The sequence below is a fragment of the Alternaria arbusti genome (assembly GCF_024043155.1).
Source record: "Alternaria arbusti strain BMP 1465 chromosome Unknown scaffold_6, whole genome shotgun sequence".
Taxonomy (NCBI): domain Eukaryota; kingdom Fungi; phylum Ascomycota; class Dothideomycetes; order Pleosporales; family Pleosporaceae; genus Alternaria; species Alternaria arbusti.
This window is the reverse complement of record NW_026249946.1, coordinates 1,043,469-1,062,117: the sequence shown is the minus strand read 5'-3', so window position 1 is coordinate 1,062,117 and position 18,649 is coordinate 1,043,469. Positions and strand designations below refer to the sequence as shown.

The 18,649-nt window shown below is 52.7% G+C and overlaps 7 protein-coding genes across 7 annotated transcripts; 3 read left to right on the top strand and 4 right to left on the bottom strand.

The window, feature by feature from the left end:
• Positions 1-55: 55 nt before the first annotated feature.
• On the bottom strand, positions 56-1,125 carry RPS8A (ribosomal protein S8A; the record flags this gene model as incomplete). Its single annotated transcript, XM_051446103.1, has 4 exons — positions 56-590; positions 639-786; positions 1,037-1,061; positions 1,117-1,125. 4 exons carry the CDS (start codon positions 1,123-1,125, stop codon positions 56-58), a joined length of 717 nt encoding a protein of 238 aa, XP_051302870.1.
• A 4,698-nt stretch (positions 1,126-5,823) lies between these two features.
• On the top strand, positions 5,824-6,294 carry J4E86_005569 (uncharacterized protein; the record flags this gene model as incomplete). The annotated part of the gene is made up of 1 exon (XM_051446102.1): positions 5,824-6,294. The coding sequence occupies one exon, from the start codon at positions 5,824-5,826 to the stop codon at positions 6,292-6,294; it is 471 nt and encodes a 156-aa protein (XP_051302869.1).
• A 3,410-nt stretch (positions 6,295-9,704) lies between these two features.
• Positions 9,705-10,361, bottom strand: J4E86_005568 (uncharacterized protein; the record flags this gene model as incomplete). The annotated part of the gene is made up of 2 exons (XM_051446101.1): positions 9,705-10,076; positions 10,332-10,361. 2 exons carry the CDS (start codon positions 10,359-10,361, stop codon positions 9,705-9,707), a joined length of 402 nt encoding a protein of 133 aa, XP_051302868.1.
• Positions 10,362-14,268: 3,907 nt separating this feature from the next.
• On the top strand, positions 14,269-15,054 carry J4E86_005567 (uncharacterized protein; the record flags this gene model as incomplete). The annotated part of the gene is made up of 2 exons (XM_051446100.1): positions 14,269-14,509; positions 14,798-15,054. 2 exons carry the CDS (start codon positions 14,269-14,271, stop codon positions 15,052-15,054), a joined length of 498 nt encoding a protein of 165 aa, XP_051302867.1.
• Positions 15,055-15,194: 140 nt separating this feature from the next.
• On the bottom strand, positions 15,195-16,203 carry J4E86_005566 (uncharacterized protein; the record flags this gene model as incomplete). Its single annotated transcript, XM_051446099.1, has 3 exons — positions 15,195-15,371; positions 15,423-15,698; positions 15,748-16,203. 3 exons carry the CDS (start codon positions 16,201-16,203, stop codon positions 15,195-15,197), a joined length of 909 nt encoding a protein of 302 aa, XP_051302866.1.
• A 746-nt stretch (positions 16,204-16,949) lies between these two features.
• Positions 16,950-17,653, bottom strand: J4E86_005565 (uncharacterized protein; the record flags this gene model as incomplete). Its single annotated transcript, XM_051446098.1, has 3 exons — positions 16,950-17,394; positions 17,444-17,526; positions 17,585-17,653. 3 exons carry the CDS (start codon positions 17,651-17,653, stop codon positions 16,950-16,952), a joined length of 597 nt encoding a protein of 198 aa, XP_051302865.1.
• Positions 17,654-17,843: 190 nt separating this feature from the next.
• Positions 17,844-18,498, top strand: J4E86_005564 (uncharacterized protein; the record flags this gene model as incomplete). The annotated part of the gene is made up of 2 exons (XM_051446097.1): positions 17,844-18,188; positions 18,241-18,498. The coding sequence occupies 2 exons, from the start codon at positions 17,844-17,846 to the stop codon at positions 18,496-18,498; spliced, it is 603 nt and encodes a 200-aa protein (XP_051302864.1).
• Between the last annotated feature and the right edge of the window lie 151 nt (positions 18,499-18,649).

The window sequence follows — 18,649 nt, the reverse complement described above, 5'->3', positions numbered from 1 at the left end:
ACTAAACACCCATTTTGACCTGACCAATGCACCGAAGAAGCCCCAAATATCACCCTTACTTCCTGAGCAGACGCTGGTAGAAAGCAAGCTCCTCGCCCTCGAGGACGTAGCCGTCGCATCGACCGCTCTGGCCGGGACGGGAAGAGACAGCGGCGTACAGACGACCGGCCTCGAACTGCTTCTCAACAGCGTTCTCAATCTTTCCTCCGTTCTTCAAGCGGTCGGCCTGCTTCTTGGAGACCGAGTTGGACTTCTTCTTGTCCTCCTCCTTCTCACCGGCCTTGGCCTGCCTCCTGCGGCCGAGCGAAGAGCCGTAGTGGGCCTCGTACCATTGTCGGAAGGGAGCGGCATCGATCTGGACGATAGCGGAGCGGGTCAGGGTGTTGGTACGGACGAGCTCGTTGTTGGAGGGGTGGTAGACGACACCGATGACACGGGTCTTCTTGGCGATGCCCTCGGAGCCCCAGGAGAAGTTGCCGGCTTCGAGACGAAGAGCACGGAACTTGCGGTTGCCGCCACGAGTGCGGACAAGATGGACACGCTTTGTGCCAATACGGGTATTGGCAGGCTGGCGGCCCTTCTCGAAAGCCCTGAAGCCATGTTAGACATGACTAGAGAAGCGATCGGGTTATGCATACCTCTTCTTGCGGTAGTATGCGCGCTTCGCACCGGACGCGGAACGCTTGTGGCGAGAGTCTCGTGAGATACTGGCGAGTGTTAGTGGCTGCAGCGGAGTGGGGGTGAGGGAAGGATAGATACCCCATGATTGCGGTTGTTCAGAAGACGCTGTGTCCACAATCAAATTAGCCTTTGCTCTCAGTTGCAAGTCGACGTAGCCGCAGCATTGCTCCAGCTGCCCGAAACGTCCCCCGCCTTGTACTGCCTGCTGTGGGAGTGTAGATATCGAGCGACTCGCGTGCGACCATACAATCCATTGGCGGAGGCTGACGGCGGCGGAACATTCGCGGGGCAGCGTCGATGTCGCAATGCTGAACGGCTCCGTATAATCGAGGAGAGGACGTTCTGTATAGCGTACCTGATGTCGGGTCTCCTGGTGCAATCTGTATTGTCGTTGGGGTTAGTTGGCGCTTGTTAGAAGTCGAAGAGGAAATTCACGAAACTCATTTTCGCAGCTGCGTTGGTGCCAAGATACGCTAGCAGTAAGCGAGTCCTCCGCCGCCCCATCGCTCCTGCCATCACCAGAACATCTCAACGAACGTTACGAGTACACATCACTTATGCGTGATAGTTACAAGTACCGTCTACGCTGTTGGGAGCTCGATCACCGCCGACGCGCTCAATCCCGACCGAAAGATCAGACGACGAGGAACGGAACACCACGCAAAGCCATCAATCACCACACCTGTGGACAGCATGAGAACGTCAGCCACAGATGGTGATCAGAAGGTTTGTCGTCTGGCTAAGCTCTGGAAAGCCGCTTATCTGTTACGAGATCGATGTTCCTCCTTCTTCCAGCGCTGCAACACGCTCCTCCGCCATCTTTGCAGCTGCCAGCTATACATGGTTCGCCAAGATTGTATCTTCCTCAACGTCCACAGATGCTGCTGATCCTGTCATTGTATTGGATCGGGAGTACGGAAATCAACAGCCCCAGGAAATGCCAGTCTTTTTGCGAGGACGCGCGTTGACAGCAACAGTATGCTATGATGACGATCTCGCGGCCACCAGTGCTTGTAACAAACAATCTCTACCGTTTGATCCTCTTCACCCGGCTTTTTACGTTGGTCCCTGGGTTCTGTTAGATCTTTGACGTCGAAAGCAGCTCAAAGATCTTCCCTCGGCCAACACATAAAGATCCCGTCCCTTGTGCAGCTCGGAGCGAGCGAAGCACGCACCGGCTACACGCATGAACCTCCCGCTATCACCCGTGAAAGCAGCTGCGTGATCAGGTTATCAACACTACAAAGACTCTTCCGTGCCCAGAAAGATGCGATCAGCAGGACAGTGAACGCGTGTCAAATGACCCTGGTGCGATATCGAGGGACATTTCTAGCGAGCGCCTAGAAACACCATACATGTCCTCACCACGTGCGTTCAACCTTGCATCGAAGGTTTATCGCCTGAATGGGCCCGGCTGAATGTCACATACGCCACCCGCGACGAGCGCTTCGGACGGGTCCTCCGCAACCTGCACGTTGGGTCGACAAGTCACCTTTACATTTGGGAAGTCATCGATAACGCTTGAGTGTTCAATAGCTGAGTTTCCTTGCGTCATCGAAAATGCAAGTAAACCAAGCTTGTATTGAGATCCCAGGCTTGTACTACGGCTGTGTGACAGAACTACGACGATCAAGCTCAGTCAATGTCACGTAAAGTTGCGATGAGCTGACGAAAACGCTGGAAATGACCAACACATCATGCGCATTATTGTGCTGCTCGGGCACATGGCATTTCTCCTCCAACCCTGTCCTAGAACTCCTTCGACCTGGTTAAAGACTTCTATCAGAAACCTGCGCGATCGTGATTCGTCCATTCACAATAACCTCGTCACTTTCGCAGACAGCACGGGTATGGTACAGGGGTTGCGGCTCGCTAAGGTACCTGGAAGGAACCAGTCTCTGGTAAACATCCAGCCGACGTATAAGGTTGCGTTCCCGCTCCGGGTAAAGCCATCTCCGCATTCGGGCGTTTCCAATCGGCACAATCGTAACCCCAGAATCCAAGAAAGTCTAATCAATAGCAATCTAAGTAGATGTTGTGTACCACAGTCCTAGTCTTTATCTCAGTCACCGGCCATCTCCTCGGTATATGTAGGACGCGGAGATTTTTGATTCATTACCTTTGATTGCTTGCTGAGATCCTGCATTAGGTGTTTTGAGAAGGGTTATCACCAGGGTGTAATGTAAGACTGTATCCTCTGTTCTTCGCAGTCACCACTTCCACATCATGGCTCTTTGAGAATACTCTGTATCTGAAGCCATCTTCGTCATGTACTCCGGTGCCGACCTTCGGTCGTGTCATGTCTTGTGCCTATGTGCGACTTGGCTAGGCGTTACATCCGCGCTAGCACAGGCGGGTATGCATTAGGTGTTGGCCATCATAGGACACTAGAATCATTCGCGCTGACTTTCATACAGAGCTAGCCGACTATGGGTCAGAGTTCGCCTCGGGAGTCCAGTACTCCGTGACAGCGGAACCAAGTGAGTGGCACTGACTAGCCCAAAGTTCGATGGCTGATCTGACATGTCGTGTCTAATAGACTCCAATATTGGTGCACCCACAGATCTTACGCCTCCAGTAGACCCAACACCTCCCTCCAACGCGATACCTTCGCAGCGACCTGAACTCATTCACAGTGCTTCGCTCTCGGAGCCAAACTTCATACCCTCAACGCTAGCCCCGCCTGGAGCCATACCGACTGCACCATTGCCGATTTCGAACCCATTGCTCATTCCCACCGACGGACCGCCGACGGATGTGACGACTGTGTTGACCACGTCTCAAGGAAATGCCACAGGGACGCCGCCAATGCTGTCAACAGTTGAAGGGTTGAAACCAATTCCGCCTGCCGCGACACAAATCGGAGATCCGAATGGGCATCACGAAATTAGCGAGCCAAACTTCAGTTCTACGCGGCCGTGTCGAGGATGCTCGCCAGTGTTTGAGATACCTGCTACAGGGTGGCTGGATAACCCAGTCGGAGAGCAACATGGCTCCACTATACAAGAAGAACAGACACAAGCGGCAACAGCAGACCCTCCGCAGGTAACGATATCAGCTGGGATATCTGACATTGTTATCGGCCAAGCTCCAAGTCATGGTGATTTCGTGATAGGAAGTTCTTTTACTCTTACACCTGGTCAGATCGTTACCGTTGGGGACACACCTATTGTGGTAGAGACTTCAGAAGGCAGGACCAAGATCGTCGTGGGGACTACTGTCATCTCGCTGCAACCTTTTCAACCTGCTATCACAGACGCGCCCACGTCGCAACCACCGGTCCTACTTCCACCAATACTCACCATCGGTACCGAAGTCATTGCGCCCAACGCGCAGACAGAATACGTTATTGCAGACCAAACTCTTTCTCCTGGCGGCGAGCCCCTGACTATATCCGGGACAACACTCATTCTCGCACCTTCCGCGACGGCACTCATCATCAACGGCGAAACATCCAGTATCAATCCACTGTTTGGTGACGTGTATACGTCCACAGTCGCGGCTGCCTTGACCTTCAAAGATCATGTATATACGCCGAATCGCGCTGGCTACATTGTGATAAGTCCTGGCACGACTCTGGTCCCTGGAGGCGCCCCCATTACAGTTGACGGCACAACGTTGAGCCTCGAGCATAGCGGTACTGCTGTAGTCGTCCAGGGCACTACAATAAGTCTTCAACCGGTCACGACAGTCGTCACGTTGACCAAGGGGCCAGATGCGCTCGGGACAGGGTCGGGTGGAGATGGCGGGAATGTCCACGGGCAGTCGACTGGCAACGGCTATGCTTACCCCACAGGAGAACCGATCATCGCGGGAGCGACACGAACTAGTAGTGCGATTCCAGAAAATTGGCTGGGAGGCTTCCTGTTGCTGATATGGTGGGGTACGGGGTATCTTGCAGTCCGACTATGAAGGGTTGGTGTATTCGCATAGATTGAACCTGTAAATGTTCGCGCGATAGATCTCTCAATGCATCCAGCGGCGTTTGACTTGGGACGTTGACCTAAACCACAATTGCGCGCTGGTAGCCCGTTGGCCATTCTTGAGAGAAAAGGTGGCTATACTTCAGGCTGGCGATTGCGATGGCTCCATGCTGATGACGAAAGAGCTGAGTGGTAGACGCTGGCGGGCGGCGCTGTAGGGTTGACCGCAATTATCGTTGGTGGCACACCGCGAAACTCGGAGTCACGATAGTCGTCAGATGACCCCTTCGAGGCATCGAGAAAGATCTGGCAACACGATCGTGAGCTTGCGGGAAAATCACTCACTTGCTGTCACACCACACCCCCTATCCACACCTTCGTCACGCGCCCCAGCGCTCACCGAACAAAAAATTCTCGTCGCCAAACCTCCAAAGGCATTTCTCTAACAGTTAACGGACATGCGCTCAAGGTAAAACACGGTCTTTACGTACAAACATCCACTCCCAGTGCAACAGCAGCGTCTAGACTAAAAGGACCAAAGCAAACTTGGCATCCGACGGGCAACTCGGGGGCGGGAAAGGGCCTGCGTGGATCAGGTACACGCCGTGGTGCGACGGAGCGTGGCAGCCAATAACAGAGATTTTCCCCGCCATACCTCCAAAGGCAGTCTTCTAGCAGCTAACGGACACGACCGAAAACTCGTCACCGCGCCTTTACACACACATGCGCCCTGCCAAAATTAGCCGCCGACGGGAAACGCTCCGGCGCGCCTTCGGAAAAGACGCACCAGGGTAGGGCGTGGGCACCTCATTGTCATGATGATGGTGGCACGGACCCTCTCACGCCCTGTGAAGGTGTTCGTTGACAAGACTTCTGTGGGTTTGTCAGCCCGCAGCCAATCAGACGGCCGCATGGCCTCAAATCTCACGATCGTTTCGTCGACATGTGCAGGGCGTGCGCAGAGTGTGCTGAGTAAAATTTTGGCAAAGGTTTGGTCCCAGGGCGTGGCCGGTGATGCTTGGCGGGTGTCATAGAGAAGTTTCTGGGGATGGGCTGGGGGAGTATAAAGGGATGGGTGGGTACGTGAGGATGAAGGCATCACACAGCAAAGCATACCACAGCCTCCAAGCAAAGCAACTACTACTATCAATTCATCGATCGACCCTCGAGCATTTACCTCACATCGATCATCACCACAACACAAACAACCACCATCAAAATGACCAACTTCCTCTCCTCCGTTGCGGCACACGCAAAGGCTCACCACGAGAGCGTCAACGCTGCCTACAACACCTACTACACCGGCTCCTCCGCAACTACCCCATCAGCCTCCACACAAACCTCCCGCAACTCCTCCATGGCGGGCCCTTCCTCCACTCAGCGCAACCCCACCAACGCCGCCAAGGCATGGAAGGCCATCAAGCAGCACCACCGCGAAATGAACTCTGCATTCGCCGTCTACTACAGCCCCGGCAATTCTCCCTCCGCATCCCGCAGCTCATCCCTCGCTTCCAGCCCCAGGCAGAGCGGCGAGGCACCTCGCAAGGGCGCTGCTACTGGCGAGCAGGAGATGGCCGCTGAGCTTGGCCCAAGGAACTACCAGAAGGCGTGGAGGGCCCTCAAGAACAAGGTTGTTGAGCACCACAAGAGCGTTAGCAACGCTTACGAGCAGACCTACGGCATCCACTAGACGCCTCGCTTGCTGAACACGGGGAAGATGTGGGGATGTAATACTTGGGAAACGGAAAAGGGAAAACAAAAGTGACTTTATGGGATGCGCATATACCACTGGGATTTGGCTCGGTAGCTAGGCGTTTTTGGATCTGGGATTGAGATCTTGAGAGATCTGCTTAATATGAGAGAACAATAATATCATGATTGCGCGAACACATTTACATGCCCACGAACCATTGCAACTTGTGTCGTGTTGCAAAATTGACAAATATATTGATCCTAAGCTGTACTCGAAGACAGATTATCCTTCCCTATAGCAGCTTCAACGGCTGAATACACTTTACACATCTAACCTGCCCCTTCACCCACAGTCACTTTCCACTTCTCCAACAGCTCAATATCCATCCCAGATGCTTCAAGGTACTCCCGTGTGTGCCGCTGCCTTTCCTTCACCCACGTACCGTTCTTGTCTATCCCCTTCCCACGCTTGCGATTCCAGTCAGCACCAACCCATTTTTGTTCATCGTTGTCCTTCATCCAGTGTTTGACATGGTTTTTATTGACCCCAATGACCAATACGCCGCGGGGCGAAAAGGATATGCGATTTAGGCTCCAAAGAAATCCCGGGTCAGGATGCGCTCGAAGCGAATCTTGAGCTGCAAAGACGGCATCATGGATACTCCGGCCTTCACAAGAGGGCGGCTGAGGCGATCGGCCTTGACGCCCGGAGTCAAGCGTCAAGACATAGCATGAAAGCGTTGGGGCACGATGCATCAGCCTCATGAGTGGCAAAACATCGAATGTACGTGTTTGCTTCTTGTCGAAGAAGACCGTAATCTTGGCGGGGTGATTGACGGGTTCGATCGTGCTGCTTCCATCTGAGCGGTCGAGGAATGTTTCAAGATACCGTCTGAGATATTGTACCGAAACGTAGGCATGAGTGAGACTGTTTCGCAGCGAAGGACATTCCGAGCGTAGGAGGTGGCAGACTTGGCCAAGAGCATTGCAGTCCTCCTTCATGCAGCGGAACTGCGCGCGTGCGGCTTCATTTGGAAGAGGCGGATAGAGGCTGAGGGGAGCCATTTCAGGTGCGTCATCCGTATTTTCTCCGAATAGTGGAGCGAGCTCATCCTGCTTGTACGATCCCCACTCTGCCTTCCATTCTTCAACAGCACATCGGTAGATATTGTTCCGTAGTTCTGTATACTGATTAGATCCATGTAGGCTGTGACGCTCTTGAACCATATGACCTACCTGCTGGTAGAGACAGCAGTCTGTTGCCCTTGTTCGCTTTAGCTGCTTCAGCTTGACTGCTCGTATTAGGCGCTTGCGAACTCGCCCCTACTTGGGATACATCGACCGTCCTGGGAGATTTTTTGCGGTCTGCTGCACGACATCGCTTGATGTGGGGATTGACGAGCGCTTTGGTAGCCTTACGCTTGCCCCTGGCCACTATTAACTACTGTTACAGTAGTCTCACCTCATACAAAAAAAGCTAAACAGGTGTAGAGCCTACATCAACGTTAAGTTACCTACTTTGCATGCTTCTATGTTAATGTAGGCTGCAGACCTGTTTAGCTTTTCTTGGTTAACGTGGTCTTGGGTGTATTGTACTTACGGCATAGTGAAGCAAACAGAGCGCGTTCCTCTGAAAGTCGATAGTGGAATTGAGTACCGCGGGTGGTGTTGGCTATAATCGACGTGCGGAAACGAGAGGGATCTGAAGCTCGGGTGGTCACGCCAATTATAGTAGAGAGCTAGAATGATCATAATGAATGTGACTACCTTTCGAGAAAGCGGGCAGGGGTTTTGTTGGAGCATATCCCTAGGTAGTGAATTATTTGCCCAGATGCGGACTCTCACGCTCGTAGCTGCATGAGATTCATTGCGTGATTCTCCGGTCGTCCTATGGAGACAACAGGGCTTGGGCGGATTCGGATCGGAGTGGCTGTGATAAGATTGAATGTCCGCAAGTGAAGATGTCCACGGGCGTTGCCACCAGCTTCATGGTCGGCGCTATCCCAATACGGCGAAACGCATTTCCCATCTTGCCTTAATACTGTCCAATCCAGCGGCCTCGAGGAATTCCAGAACATCTTGCCTTCTTGTTCTTTCTTTGTTCATGCGCGCGAGAGCTCGTTGCGGGTTAGCGGGGAAGCTTATCAAGTTTCCGTCCATCCAGTCTCGACGCGACATAGGATCAAACATCACCTTGAAAGCTGCACAATACCATATATCATGGTAATTATCAAGGTTACCCTCATAAACCCTTCGTCTTCCGTACGTACGGAACATGAACTTCGAAATGGTTAGGGCGTCTCCCCGCGGTGGAAAGATGTACTGGCGCAGAGATTGTGCGATCATTTTGTATTGGTCCCCATTGCCAGCAACCCATATGTTGCATTCCAAATACGGCGCGCGGTTGAAGAATCGTAAGAGTGGCATTATGTCATACATCTGGTGGGAATGGCGTGGTAGTGCAAGCGTGATGGGCTGACCACGATAGTTCCTAGCGACTGCTGGGTCTTCGCTCGGGTAGAAAATTTGAACGAAGTTCCAAAACTCATCGAGAGTGACGAAAGGTTGGAGGCGAGCGCGCTGGAAGGATCGGTACTCTGTAAATGTCGCGATGTAAGATCAGTGTTTATTCGCACACTGTAATGAACATCACACCTACCACGCATAAACTGACGTGATACTTGCCCAATGGCCAGTAAATCTGTCTTCATGGCACAGTACCCATCATGTATCGCAGCTTGAGTGGCTGCGTTGACACGCCGCAATGGATCAGTGTCTGCCCATGGAATGACATTGAAGCCGTTCGGCGCGCTCATAACCAGCGGATATCGACATCTACGTATTCGAGCGGTGGGAGGGCCGTGAGGATCTACTCCCCTGCGAGTGATCATATATGGTCGATGAGTTGCTATAAAGTGATCGAAGACGAGTTGATAGATTCTGTTCCTAATTTCTGCATGATTTTAGCACTCGTGCGTGTTGCAGAAGACGTCTCACTAACCTCCCGGAAATCTGAGAAGCGGATTGGTGGCGTTCACTACGGTAGCTGCTGCGGCAGCCGCTGCTCTTCTGGCGCGTACTCGGCGAGTAGCCGCAGTCTCGGCTTCGCGGCGGCGCTTAGGACTGCAAGCATTAGTGATGTTATGACGCTATTATGTGAACATACGGCATATAAAAAAGTCTTCAAGTGCTTGAATACGGGTTGTATAGATATGTAATGTCCGTTCAGACTGGGAAATCGCATCGCACCGCTACTTCAGAAGAGCTTGATGTAATTCGATTAACAAACAAAGGATGCGAGTGTAAAACTGATGACCGGTAGTGGCTTTGTGGAGACGGGGCTATCAAAGGCTCATTGTTTGAGAACAAGACATTGCCTGTACTGAAACGTAGGGAACTTGGATATTCTCAATCGATCCACGCACAGTCGCCTAAGTTGATGTGATCGTCAACCAGAACCCGGCCATAGCTCTTGATCTTCGGTGCAGCCATTCGTATGTCTTTGCGTTTCCTCTCATCAACTTGCATGGCATACAAATAGTCGTGAAGGCCAAAATCCTCGGCTATGCGGGCGCTTGGCAATGTGGAATGGTCGAGACCGAGTATAGTGATGTATCCCGTCGGAGAGTCTGTGATAGCGACTACATCGCCACCATCAAAAGGCGCTGCCGTAAGCTGGCCTTCGCCAGTTCCCTGCCAGCTCGCTCGGGCAGCGACATCTACCACCTCGCCGGTTGTGACATTGAGGGTAAAGGCCGTAATGACTGCTTGAAGCGAAGACTGCGAAAGTGTCCACAATGTGTTTCGAGACGCAGAAATAGCTAGAGATGACGATTGAAACTGTGTCGCATCCAAAGAAGTAGGAAGCATTCTATATCGCAGGACAGGAGTAGAATTGCTCACGAGGGTGTCACCTGCCAAAGAAACGACAATCAGCTCGTTTGAGTCCTTAGTGACGATGTACATTAAGGTTTCGCTGGGATGGGCGACGATTTGTGAAGCGCTTGTGACATTACCAAGGAAATTAATACCCACCACGTCCTGCAAATTCGGGTCTTCGGACATACGGAAGTTCGTAATTGACGTCAAGAGACTTCCGGAAGAGTGTGAGTCCAATGCGTGCAAGTTACGCCCATTGGGAGCCCATGCAATAGAGTGTACGTCTCCGGCGATCTCTTGGGAGTTAATAGTATCATAACCGTCTGGCGACACTCCAAAGACGATACTGCAAGTTCCTGTGCTAGCACTGCCCCATATAGCAGTGTTGTGCACGGAAGATCCTAGCTTTAGGGACAGGAAGTTCGTAGTATTGCCTAAATTCGTCAGAAGGAGCATGCGGATGCCATAATGAAAACCAACATGATGAGGGTATCTCCATAGTGCCTTCGCTGATGAGTTCGTATGTAGGCGCAATCGAGTGGCGGGTCAGGGTTCCATCCTGCGGACGACTGCTGAACAGGTGCTGCTTCGAGCGCTACCGAATATGTCAACGGGAATGATCTTTACTGAGGATTAATTCACGTACGTCGAGCGCCAAAGACGGCGATGCTCCACCTGCGTCTCTTGCCGTAATCGTATACACTCTCCTGGATTCATCGTCCGTCTCCAGCGAGTACAACGCCTGCCCATTCGTAGTGCCAACTGCGAGATGGTGCAGTAGCGCGTTCATAGACGGTACAAATAGTACGATTGCAAGGAGAGTTAACATGGCGCCGTATGATGAGTTGCGAGCCAGACCAATGTGAGTGTAAGGATATGGTTCTATCGTCTCGCAGTTTATCAGCATGTGAGCCAGCCCCTGCATGACACATTTCCGTGAAAGCGCATTGTGGGGTGCAGCTGGTGAGAGGGCTTCCAATATCGAGGGCGAATCTCTGGTGATTAACCATGCCGGTAGTTGCCTCGATTCAATATTGCCCAAAATCAGTGGCGCCTGCTGATCACGCGCGAAGGCATCTGATAGTTATTGATGCTTGACACATGATCATGGGTATGGTGACATGGCTGACTCTCTGGAAATTGCTCCTGTCGACCAGACGCGTCTCGCGGACGCCCGGAAGTAGGGATGGATATTGAGGATGAGTCACTGTCTGATAAGTCGGAGATCTTCATTACCGGTATTGCGCCCTGATCGCAGAGGATTCGTGCGCGACGACGATGAAATACGTGGTCAGGAGGATGGTATATTGATGCTGAGATGAGGGTCATAGAAGGAGGCTGGGACGCGTGCATCGGGGCTGTCCTGTTAGGCGCTAGTGAGAGCTTACGTCATAGCCGCGAGAAGCACCTTCCCCTTTCCGTCCCTCTCGCAACAAGCTTTCGAAAATTAGAACCAGCCACTGCGCGTTGAGTATCAAACAACATTTTGAGGATTGACAGCGTCCTTTATATTTGATTGAGCAATCGTGTAAGATGTACCTTGCATGCACCTGCTAATGGTAAAGAGACAATACATCGCGCACGTCCACTTGCAGTGCATGCTAAACTGCATGGTTAACGAAAGCCTGAACATCTTCTATATCATGCGAAAGCCCAGACTCAAGATCGTCGCGATAGAAACTTGGAAGAAGCTCATCTACCTCCTCCAATGTCAGCCGCCGATAGGATAGCTTCCGCCAAGGCCAACCTAAGAACCCACACAAAACTCGTCCGCATTTCGCCAGTCTCCATTCAACAGACTCGTACTTTTCGTCGATGTACATTTGACAGCGACCGATCACCCTGGCCGGCATCTCATCCTCGTCCCACAACAAATCCCAACGGCAATTCAGCAGAACAGCTCGAAATGAAAGACGTGTCCTGAATTTTACCCCGTGATCGTGACGAAACGACTCAAGTCCAGGAGTGCGCGCAGATAACGGCGTATACTTCCATCCTGCCGGGCCTGCAGCGAGCGGCGAACAGTTCGTGTAGCTTACATGCAGTGGAGTCGGAATATGCGGACGCTGAAGGACCGGTTTGCTACGAGGATTGGTCTTCGGGTGATAAGAGAAGTAGTCCTCTTGCGCTGTGGGTTGGAGTGTCGCATATGTTTCGGTCCGTGTAACCACGCGTGTGTTTGCTCGACCGTTCATCGTCCTTTATCCCCGTTCTTGGAACATGTATTCACGCCGTCTGAGAATGGTGAATAGGCGGGTGAACGCTGGGATATAGTACTGATACCACATTGTGCGGGTAGAACATGCGCGCTTTGTCTGGCACATGATGTCTGATTCTGAGGTCTCACATGCGCCTTTCACGCACACTGCCGAAGTGACTGGGTGTTTAACAGCCTGTACATCGTTGAGGATACTTCGGTATCGTTCAGGGTGTCGTTTTGATACCAAATCGTCAACTCTTCTTAGTGGACGCCGCCTATCCTGCCAACATAGACCCATTCACCATCTCCTTGTACACGCCATGGGCTTGCGAAAATTTGACTCTTTTCCTCGGTGTCGTTTTCGGCGACGTCCAGGTACCACTGTTTCCACGTTGAATCCCAGGTCCAGTCTTCCCACGCACCTAGCATTTCTACCGCGACATCCGGCATCAGATTTACACCAGCCATGCTCACATGCTCCCAAACGTTCCTGATCTCATTCAACTTCCAGCGCGAAAGATAAAGGTATGTTTGCTGAGAGGGTATGTATGTGTAGAACTCATGCCAGGCAGGATCCCAAGTCCAAGAATACGCTGACAAGGTCTGCTGTGGGGTAGTCTGTTCACCGGGGCTTGTAGAGGTGATCAATTGGTCGAGCAGCGTGATCGCGTTTGAGAGGTCGATGATGTCGAGGATAGTTGGTAGTGATATATTGAGTAATTGATCTGATGAATGCCAGTCTCCTCGTGATCGCAATCGTTGTTCCAACACCCGTAGTTGCATTTCCAGAGCTTCCAGGTGAGTCTTGATCTCTTTGTCAGGCGAGGTTATGATAAGCATATTTCCCGTGACGTTCTCATCATCAGCGGAAGAGAAGGGTCTTAAAACGAACCCCTCACGCCCTGCTCTGGTGTCTGCGATAAATTTCCTTGTCGTTTGCTGAAGTGTGACAACGGCCTCTGTGAGATCTAGCGCTCGATCTCCATTGATTGCTGAGGATGCCATGCTCAATCTTGTTGTGCTTTGGTCGAAATACTCTAGTGCAGTGAGAACCGCTGGATAAGTAACGATGCTTAAACAAGCATTGCGCACCTTGTCACAGGTGATGTTGTCAAGCAACAGATCGCCGATACAGCCGAAATTTAGCCCTCATCGCCACCGTGGAATATTGCATACCCATAACAAGATGCGAGAACCTTCATGGACGCGGGCAGCCATCTTTGCGTATATCTAATGCTGAGCGATTCGAGTTCGCAGTATGAAGTGCAGGAAATAACCTGAAAGCTGAAATTTGGCGCCGCTTTGATCGATGACCTCGGGAGGTTGGGAAAGGGCGATGACGTCATTGCTGTCAAGCTCCACGACTTCCTTGTGCTTCGCTAGCCTCATGCGCATTGCGTACAAAATCGAATAACAACCAAATCATGAGGGAAGACACAGATCATCATCTCTACAGATACCGAAAGTTCGAAAGCCGGGTACACCACAATGGGGCTGGTTTATTCATAGGTACTAGTCGTCCACAGAGACGCAACTCGTGAGACTTCGATAGAAGCAAACTGGGAACTCGATATTGTTTGTGACCCATTGACGTAGAAATGCGGCTTTCGATCATCAAACAAATAAGCCACCCCAGAGAACACTCCCGTGAGTGTGTACAGTATCATTCCATCTTCCACCACCCTCCCCGAACATTCACCCAAACCCCACATAGTACTTTCTCAACGAGACTCGAGTCATGCCACAACAGCAATATACACACATAACACGTCCCATGCCCGCCCATAGACATGTCTCTCAATTTGAACCGCACATCCCAGACAAAACTAACAACAGAACCAAACGCCTTCATCACCACAACCAATCTCCCAACTACAAAAGGATTACCTAAGAATGGCGTCTCCACTTTCCTACACCTTCACCCCACCAGCATACTACCCCACATCCACATCATCCCCAACATACCACCCCGCACTCCACTACCGGCCGTCCATACCTCCAGACTACCTCCCAAATGACGAATACCGCTACCTAGTCAAGCAACAACATCGCTCTCGCCTAGAAGCGCATTTCGCACAACCCTCTCTCTCCTCGACCCGAAACACGATACCAAAGACGCCGTACCAAAAGCAAGGTAATTTGAGCCGTGAGCGCCGGGCGGAGATATCTGCCGCGAAGTTTGCTACGCGTGCGGCGCTGGGAGTGGGATTTGATTTCACTGATGAGGGGTTTGATAGGATGCGGGCACTTGATAACCCACAGGGATCTTGGACTAGGCCGGACGAAGACGAGGACTCGGATGAGGAACCCATTCCGGCTCGGTATATCGCCGAGTTCAACGAGGAGATGCGGAAGTTTGAAAGGATGTATGATGAAGATCAGCATCCTTCTGACATCCACGCATCGCGACATGTGCATCCAGGTACGTATACTGATACTAAGCCCCTACCGCCTTACAAGCCTTCGCTACCGCCTCCTGAGCGACGTGACAGCGGATTCGAGGAAAAGACTGTGTGTGAGCCGACACCACAGCTTCAAAGCAAGTTCAGCTGGGACAATCTCAACGATACCGATGACAAGTCCCCGAAGCGAAGGAGTTTCTGGTCTCGCCATCGCCGGAGCAAGAGCGTAGAAGCTACCCAAGTGCCAGAAAAGAAGAAAAAACGTAGAACATGGTAGGTCAGCAATGAAATAAATGTAAAAGTAAACACGGTGAGAATGCAGTGTGATGTGTGTAGTCACGAATATGTACATTGACTTGTTGGTGACTGCCATGAGGCTTGGCTGTAGTGTATGGTAGCTCTTCATTTTCGATGCGTCTAAGCAAAGCCGAAGAACTTCATGTCGTCGGCACCCCGAATGGGAACGGTGTGGCCGACACCAGCAGCGTAGATACCCTCGACGTTGGGACCGTAGACGGTCCTGGTGTATCCGCTCTGGGGGTCGTTGGCCTTGGTGCTCTGGGGCTTGTCGTAGTTGTAGCCGAAAACGGCAGCCTATACACCGTTAGCACGTGATCACTCGAGAACTTAGATCGTGAGACTTACCCATTCCTTCATGGTCTCCTGGTAGTTCTGGGGGCGCAGAGTGGTGTCGGCGCTGCCGTGGTAGACCTGCATCTTGGGGCGGGCACCAGTGTAGCTGGGGTACATGTTCTTGACCACGGTGGCCCAGGCTTGGGGAGTGGCGATGGAGTTACCCTGGGCGCAGGTGCTGTTCCAGGCGTCGACTCCGTTGGCGGCGGAGGCGAAGCAACCGGCAGCGACACCGGAGTAGGGGATGGCGGCCTTGAAGATGTCAGGGTAGGTAGCGGCCATGACGTTCTGAAGGGGGTTAGCAATTATGACATGATCAGGACTCCATCAAACGTACGGTCATCATGGCGCCACTGCTGGAACCGGTAACGAAGACCTTGGACGAGTCGGCCTTGTACTGCTTGACTGTCCACTTGACCATGTTGGCAATGGTGTTGCTGTCTCCTCCTCCCTCGTGGCTCAGAGTGGCCTTGCTGCTGACATCCCAGCACTTGCCCTCGTGAGGGGACTCTGGGTAGATGACAATGAAGCCATACTGCTCAGACAACTTGGCGTAAGGGCTACCGGTGTAGTATGCCTGTGCGGTACCAGTGCAGTAGTGGATAGCGACAATAACTCCTGGCGACGCCGCAAGCTTCTTAGGCACGTAGATGTAGAAGCCAGCCTTGGTGGGCGCAGCACCAAAGGAGGTGACCTGGGAGAGAGCGCCAGGTGTCACGGCACGCTTGGCGATGTCAGTGGTTGCAGCCGCAGCTACGGATAGGAAGCTGGTGACAGCAGTGAGGAAGCGCATGGTGTTGACTTGGAATGAATGAACGCGGTGGGGAATCCAAGAGTCTTGGGATACAGACCTTCTTATAAAGCTTGTCTTCAGCCGGAGCGTGCGTGCGGTTCAAGGGATGCGGTCTGCATTGAAACGATCTCCCCGAAACTATCCAGCAATCAGCAGTAGCGGAGATGAGGTCACGCAGTTCTCGACTAAAGTGTTTCTCCCCACATCTTCGGCGCCACAACGTAGATGAAGGGCTGACAGTTGTCATTCGCCCTCCAGTGGGACTTGGAACGAACTAGTGAGCGGTAAATTAAAAGCTTGTTTCCATTAATCCTAGCTCGGCATTGGTTCCAGGCGCGACGTTTCGAACATATACCGACGCTTGACCTTTACCATGTGTTTACCCGGTCCGGGGAAATTTACAACAGTAACCCCACAGGACAGGCAAACAGGCGCGCTATATGTATAGAGGTCGCATGCGACATGGAAGAATTGTTTGCGAGTCCGCCGAGCCTGTGCGGACAGTATGAGGGGGGTTGAGTAGTGCCGAGGAGTCTGACACGATACTGACTGTGGGTGCCATGCTGATGCGCCGGGTCCAGATCTAGACGTCGAGGCGGCCGGTGCGCTTGGTGAGCTCTGGTTTCGCCGTTGGGTCGTTGCTCTTGAACTATCGAGGCTGTGTAAGCGGTTGGGCTGTTCGGGGCGCCCAACGCTTCGAGCGCGACGCTTCTGGCTTCGCGGATCTTGACCTCGAACTCTCTTCTTCATCTTCCAGCCCACATGCCATCGCCCCTTCCTAGACCGCCGAAGGTCAGTCCGCCCATAACACCGCCGCCGCCACCGCCGCCAATGTTCTTGCCTTCGTTGACAGGTCTCTTGGCGACTCTTCCCTGTGCCTTGACGCCTTGAATGACTTTGTCCAACTGCGTCTCGACCACGACTCCGCCCACTATCATCTCACCCAGTGTCGCATGTAATGTCTCGAAGTTGAAGATCAGATCCAGCTCGCAAACGTTTTCGAAAAGACCATCGAGCGCTTGGACGAAGACCTGGATGAGATCGAGAAGCGCGAGAGGTGATTCGGTGGATGTAGATATGACGATGAAGTAGAGGGTCGCGTAGTGGCGGTAGGTGACGAGGGAAGGTGTGTCGTTGTGGGGAGTCGTGGGCGTGCTGGATTTGGAGCTGCTGGCAAGGAGCGGTGGAAGGCTAGACGTGCATTAGGAACAGCATGGAGTGAGACTATGACAAGACATACGGTAGGAAGTTACATGCTGAGTTTGGGCGGTTGGCGACGAGGGTGAAGATCTCGGAGATGAGGCGCTGCTGGACGCTGGTTTCCTGGACGGTGGTGAGTGCGGGAGCCCTGGAGCGCAATGTCAGGTCACGTGTAATGTACCAGCTGTGTGTAGAACTTGGTCAGTCGCGGCTGGCCGGCATTGTTGAAGACGAGGACGGCGTTGATCATGGTGTGGATAGGTGGTGGTGAGGCGCACACTGGCGTTGGACATGTCCCACCGAAGGATGCGGGGAGGCGCGCGAGGGTCCATGCTCCTCCAGCTTGCGTCCAGCCCAGGAACAGAAGACTCTCCCGCTGCTCCGCAACTTCCACCACCAACAATCCTCTCAAGTGCACCAACCCATCCAATCCAGTCACAATGAAGCCAGCTACTCGATTCGTCAGCACCGCCGTTCGTCGCGCCGCCCGATCTTCCCTCCGCGTCCAGTCGCCCGCCAATTGCATCATCGCCAGCCGAGCTCCTGCCATCAGCCATGCTACCCCCGTTCGCAGCTTCCACGTGTCAATGGGCATGAGGGTGGGTATTATGCCTGGTGAGGAGGACCCGAAGCCCAAGGAGAGTGAAGCCCACGACGAACCTGGCAAACCCACGGAGCTCTCAATAGAAGAATTCCACGAGCGCGCAGACTACTACCTGGGCGAGCTGGTACAGAGGTTAGAGGAGGCTCAGGAGAATGACCCAGCCATCGAAGTAGACTACTCCGTAAGTCACGATTACGCAGCAGAACTCAGATTGGATACTAATTCGGTTGCAGGCTGGCGTGCTCGAAGTCACTTTCCAAGAGAACACATTCGTACTGAACAAACAACCCCCGAACAAGCAGATCTGGCTCAGTTCCCCAATCTCCGGACCGAAGCGATTCGACTGGGTCGTCGCACAAGAGGGCATGGACTTCAAGGAGGGCGGTGGCATCGGCGACTGGGTATACATGAGGGACGGCAGCTCGCTCACTGAGATTCTCAGGAAAGAGCTGGGCGTTGACGTCAGTGTAGATGACCAGGTCCCGCGTTAATGGAGTGGGCTATGGTCTGTAGCACATGCTCTAGTACGTCGTCCCGTCGCAGAGCACATTTGGACAGATAGTCTCTTCTGGCCAGGAGAGTATACACGATGATACGGTAGCAAACAGCGAAAAGCGACAACAATTTATGATTGCGCATTCC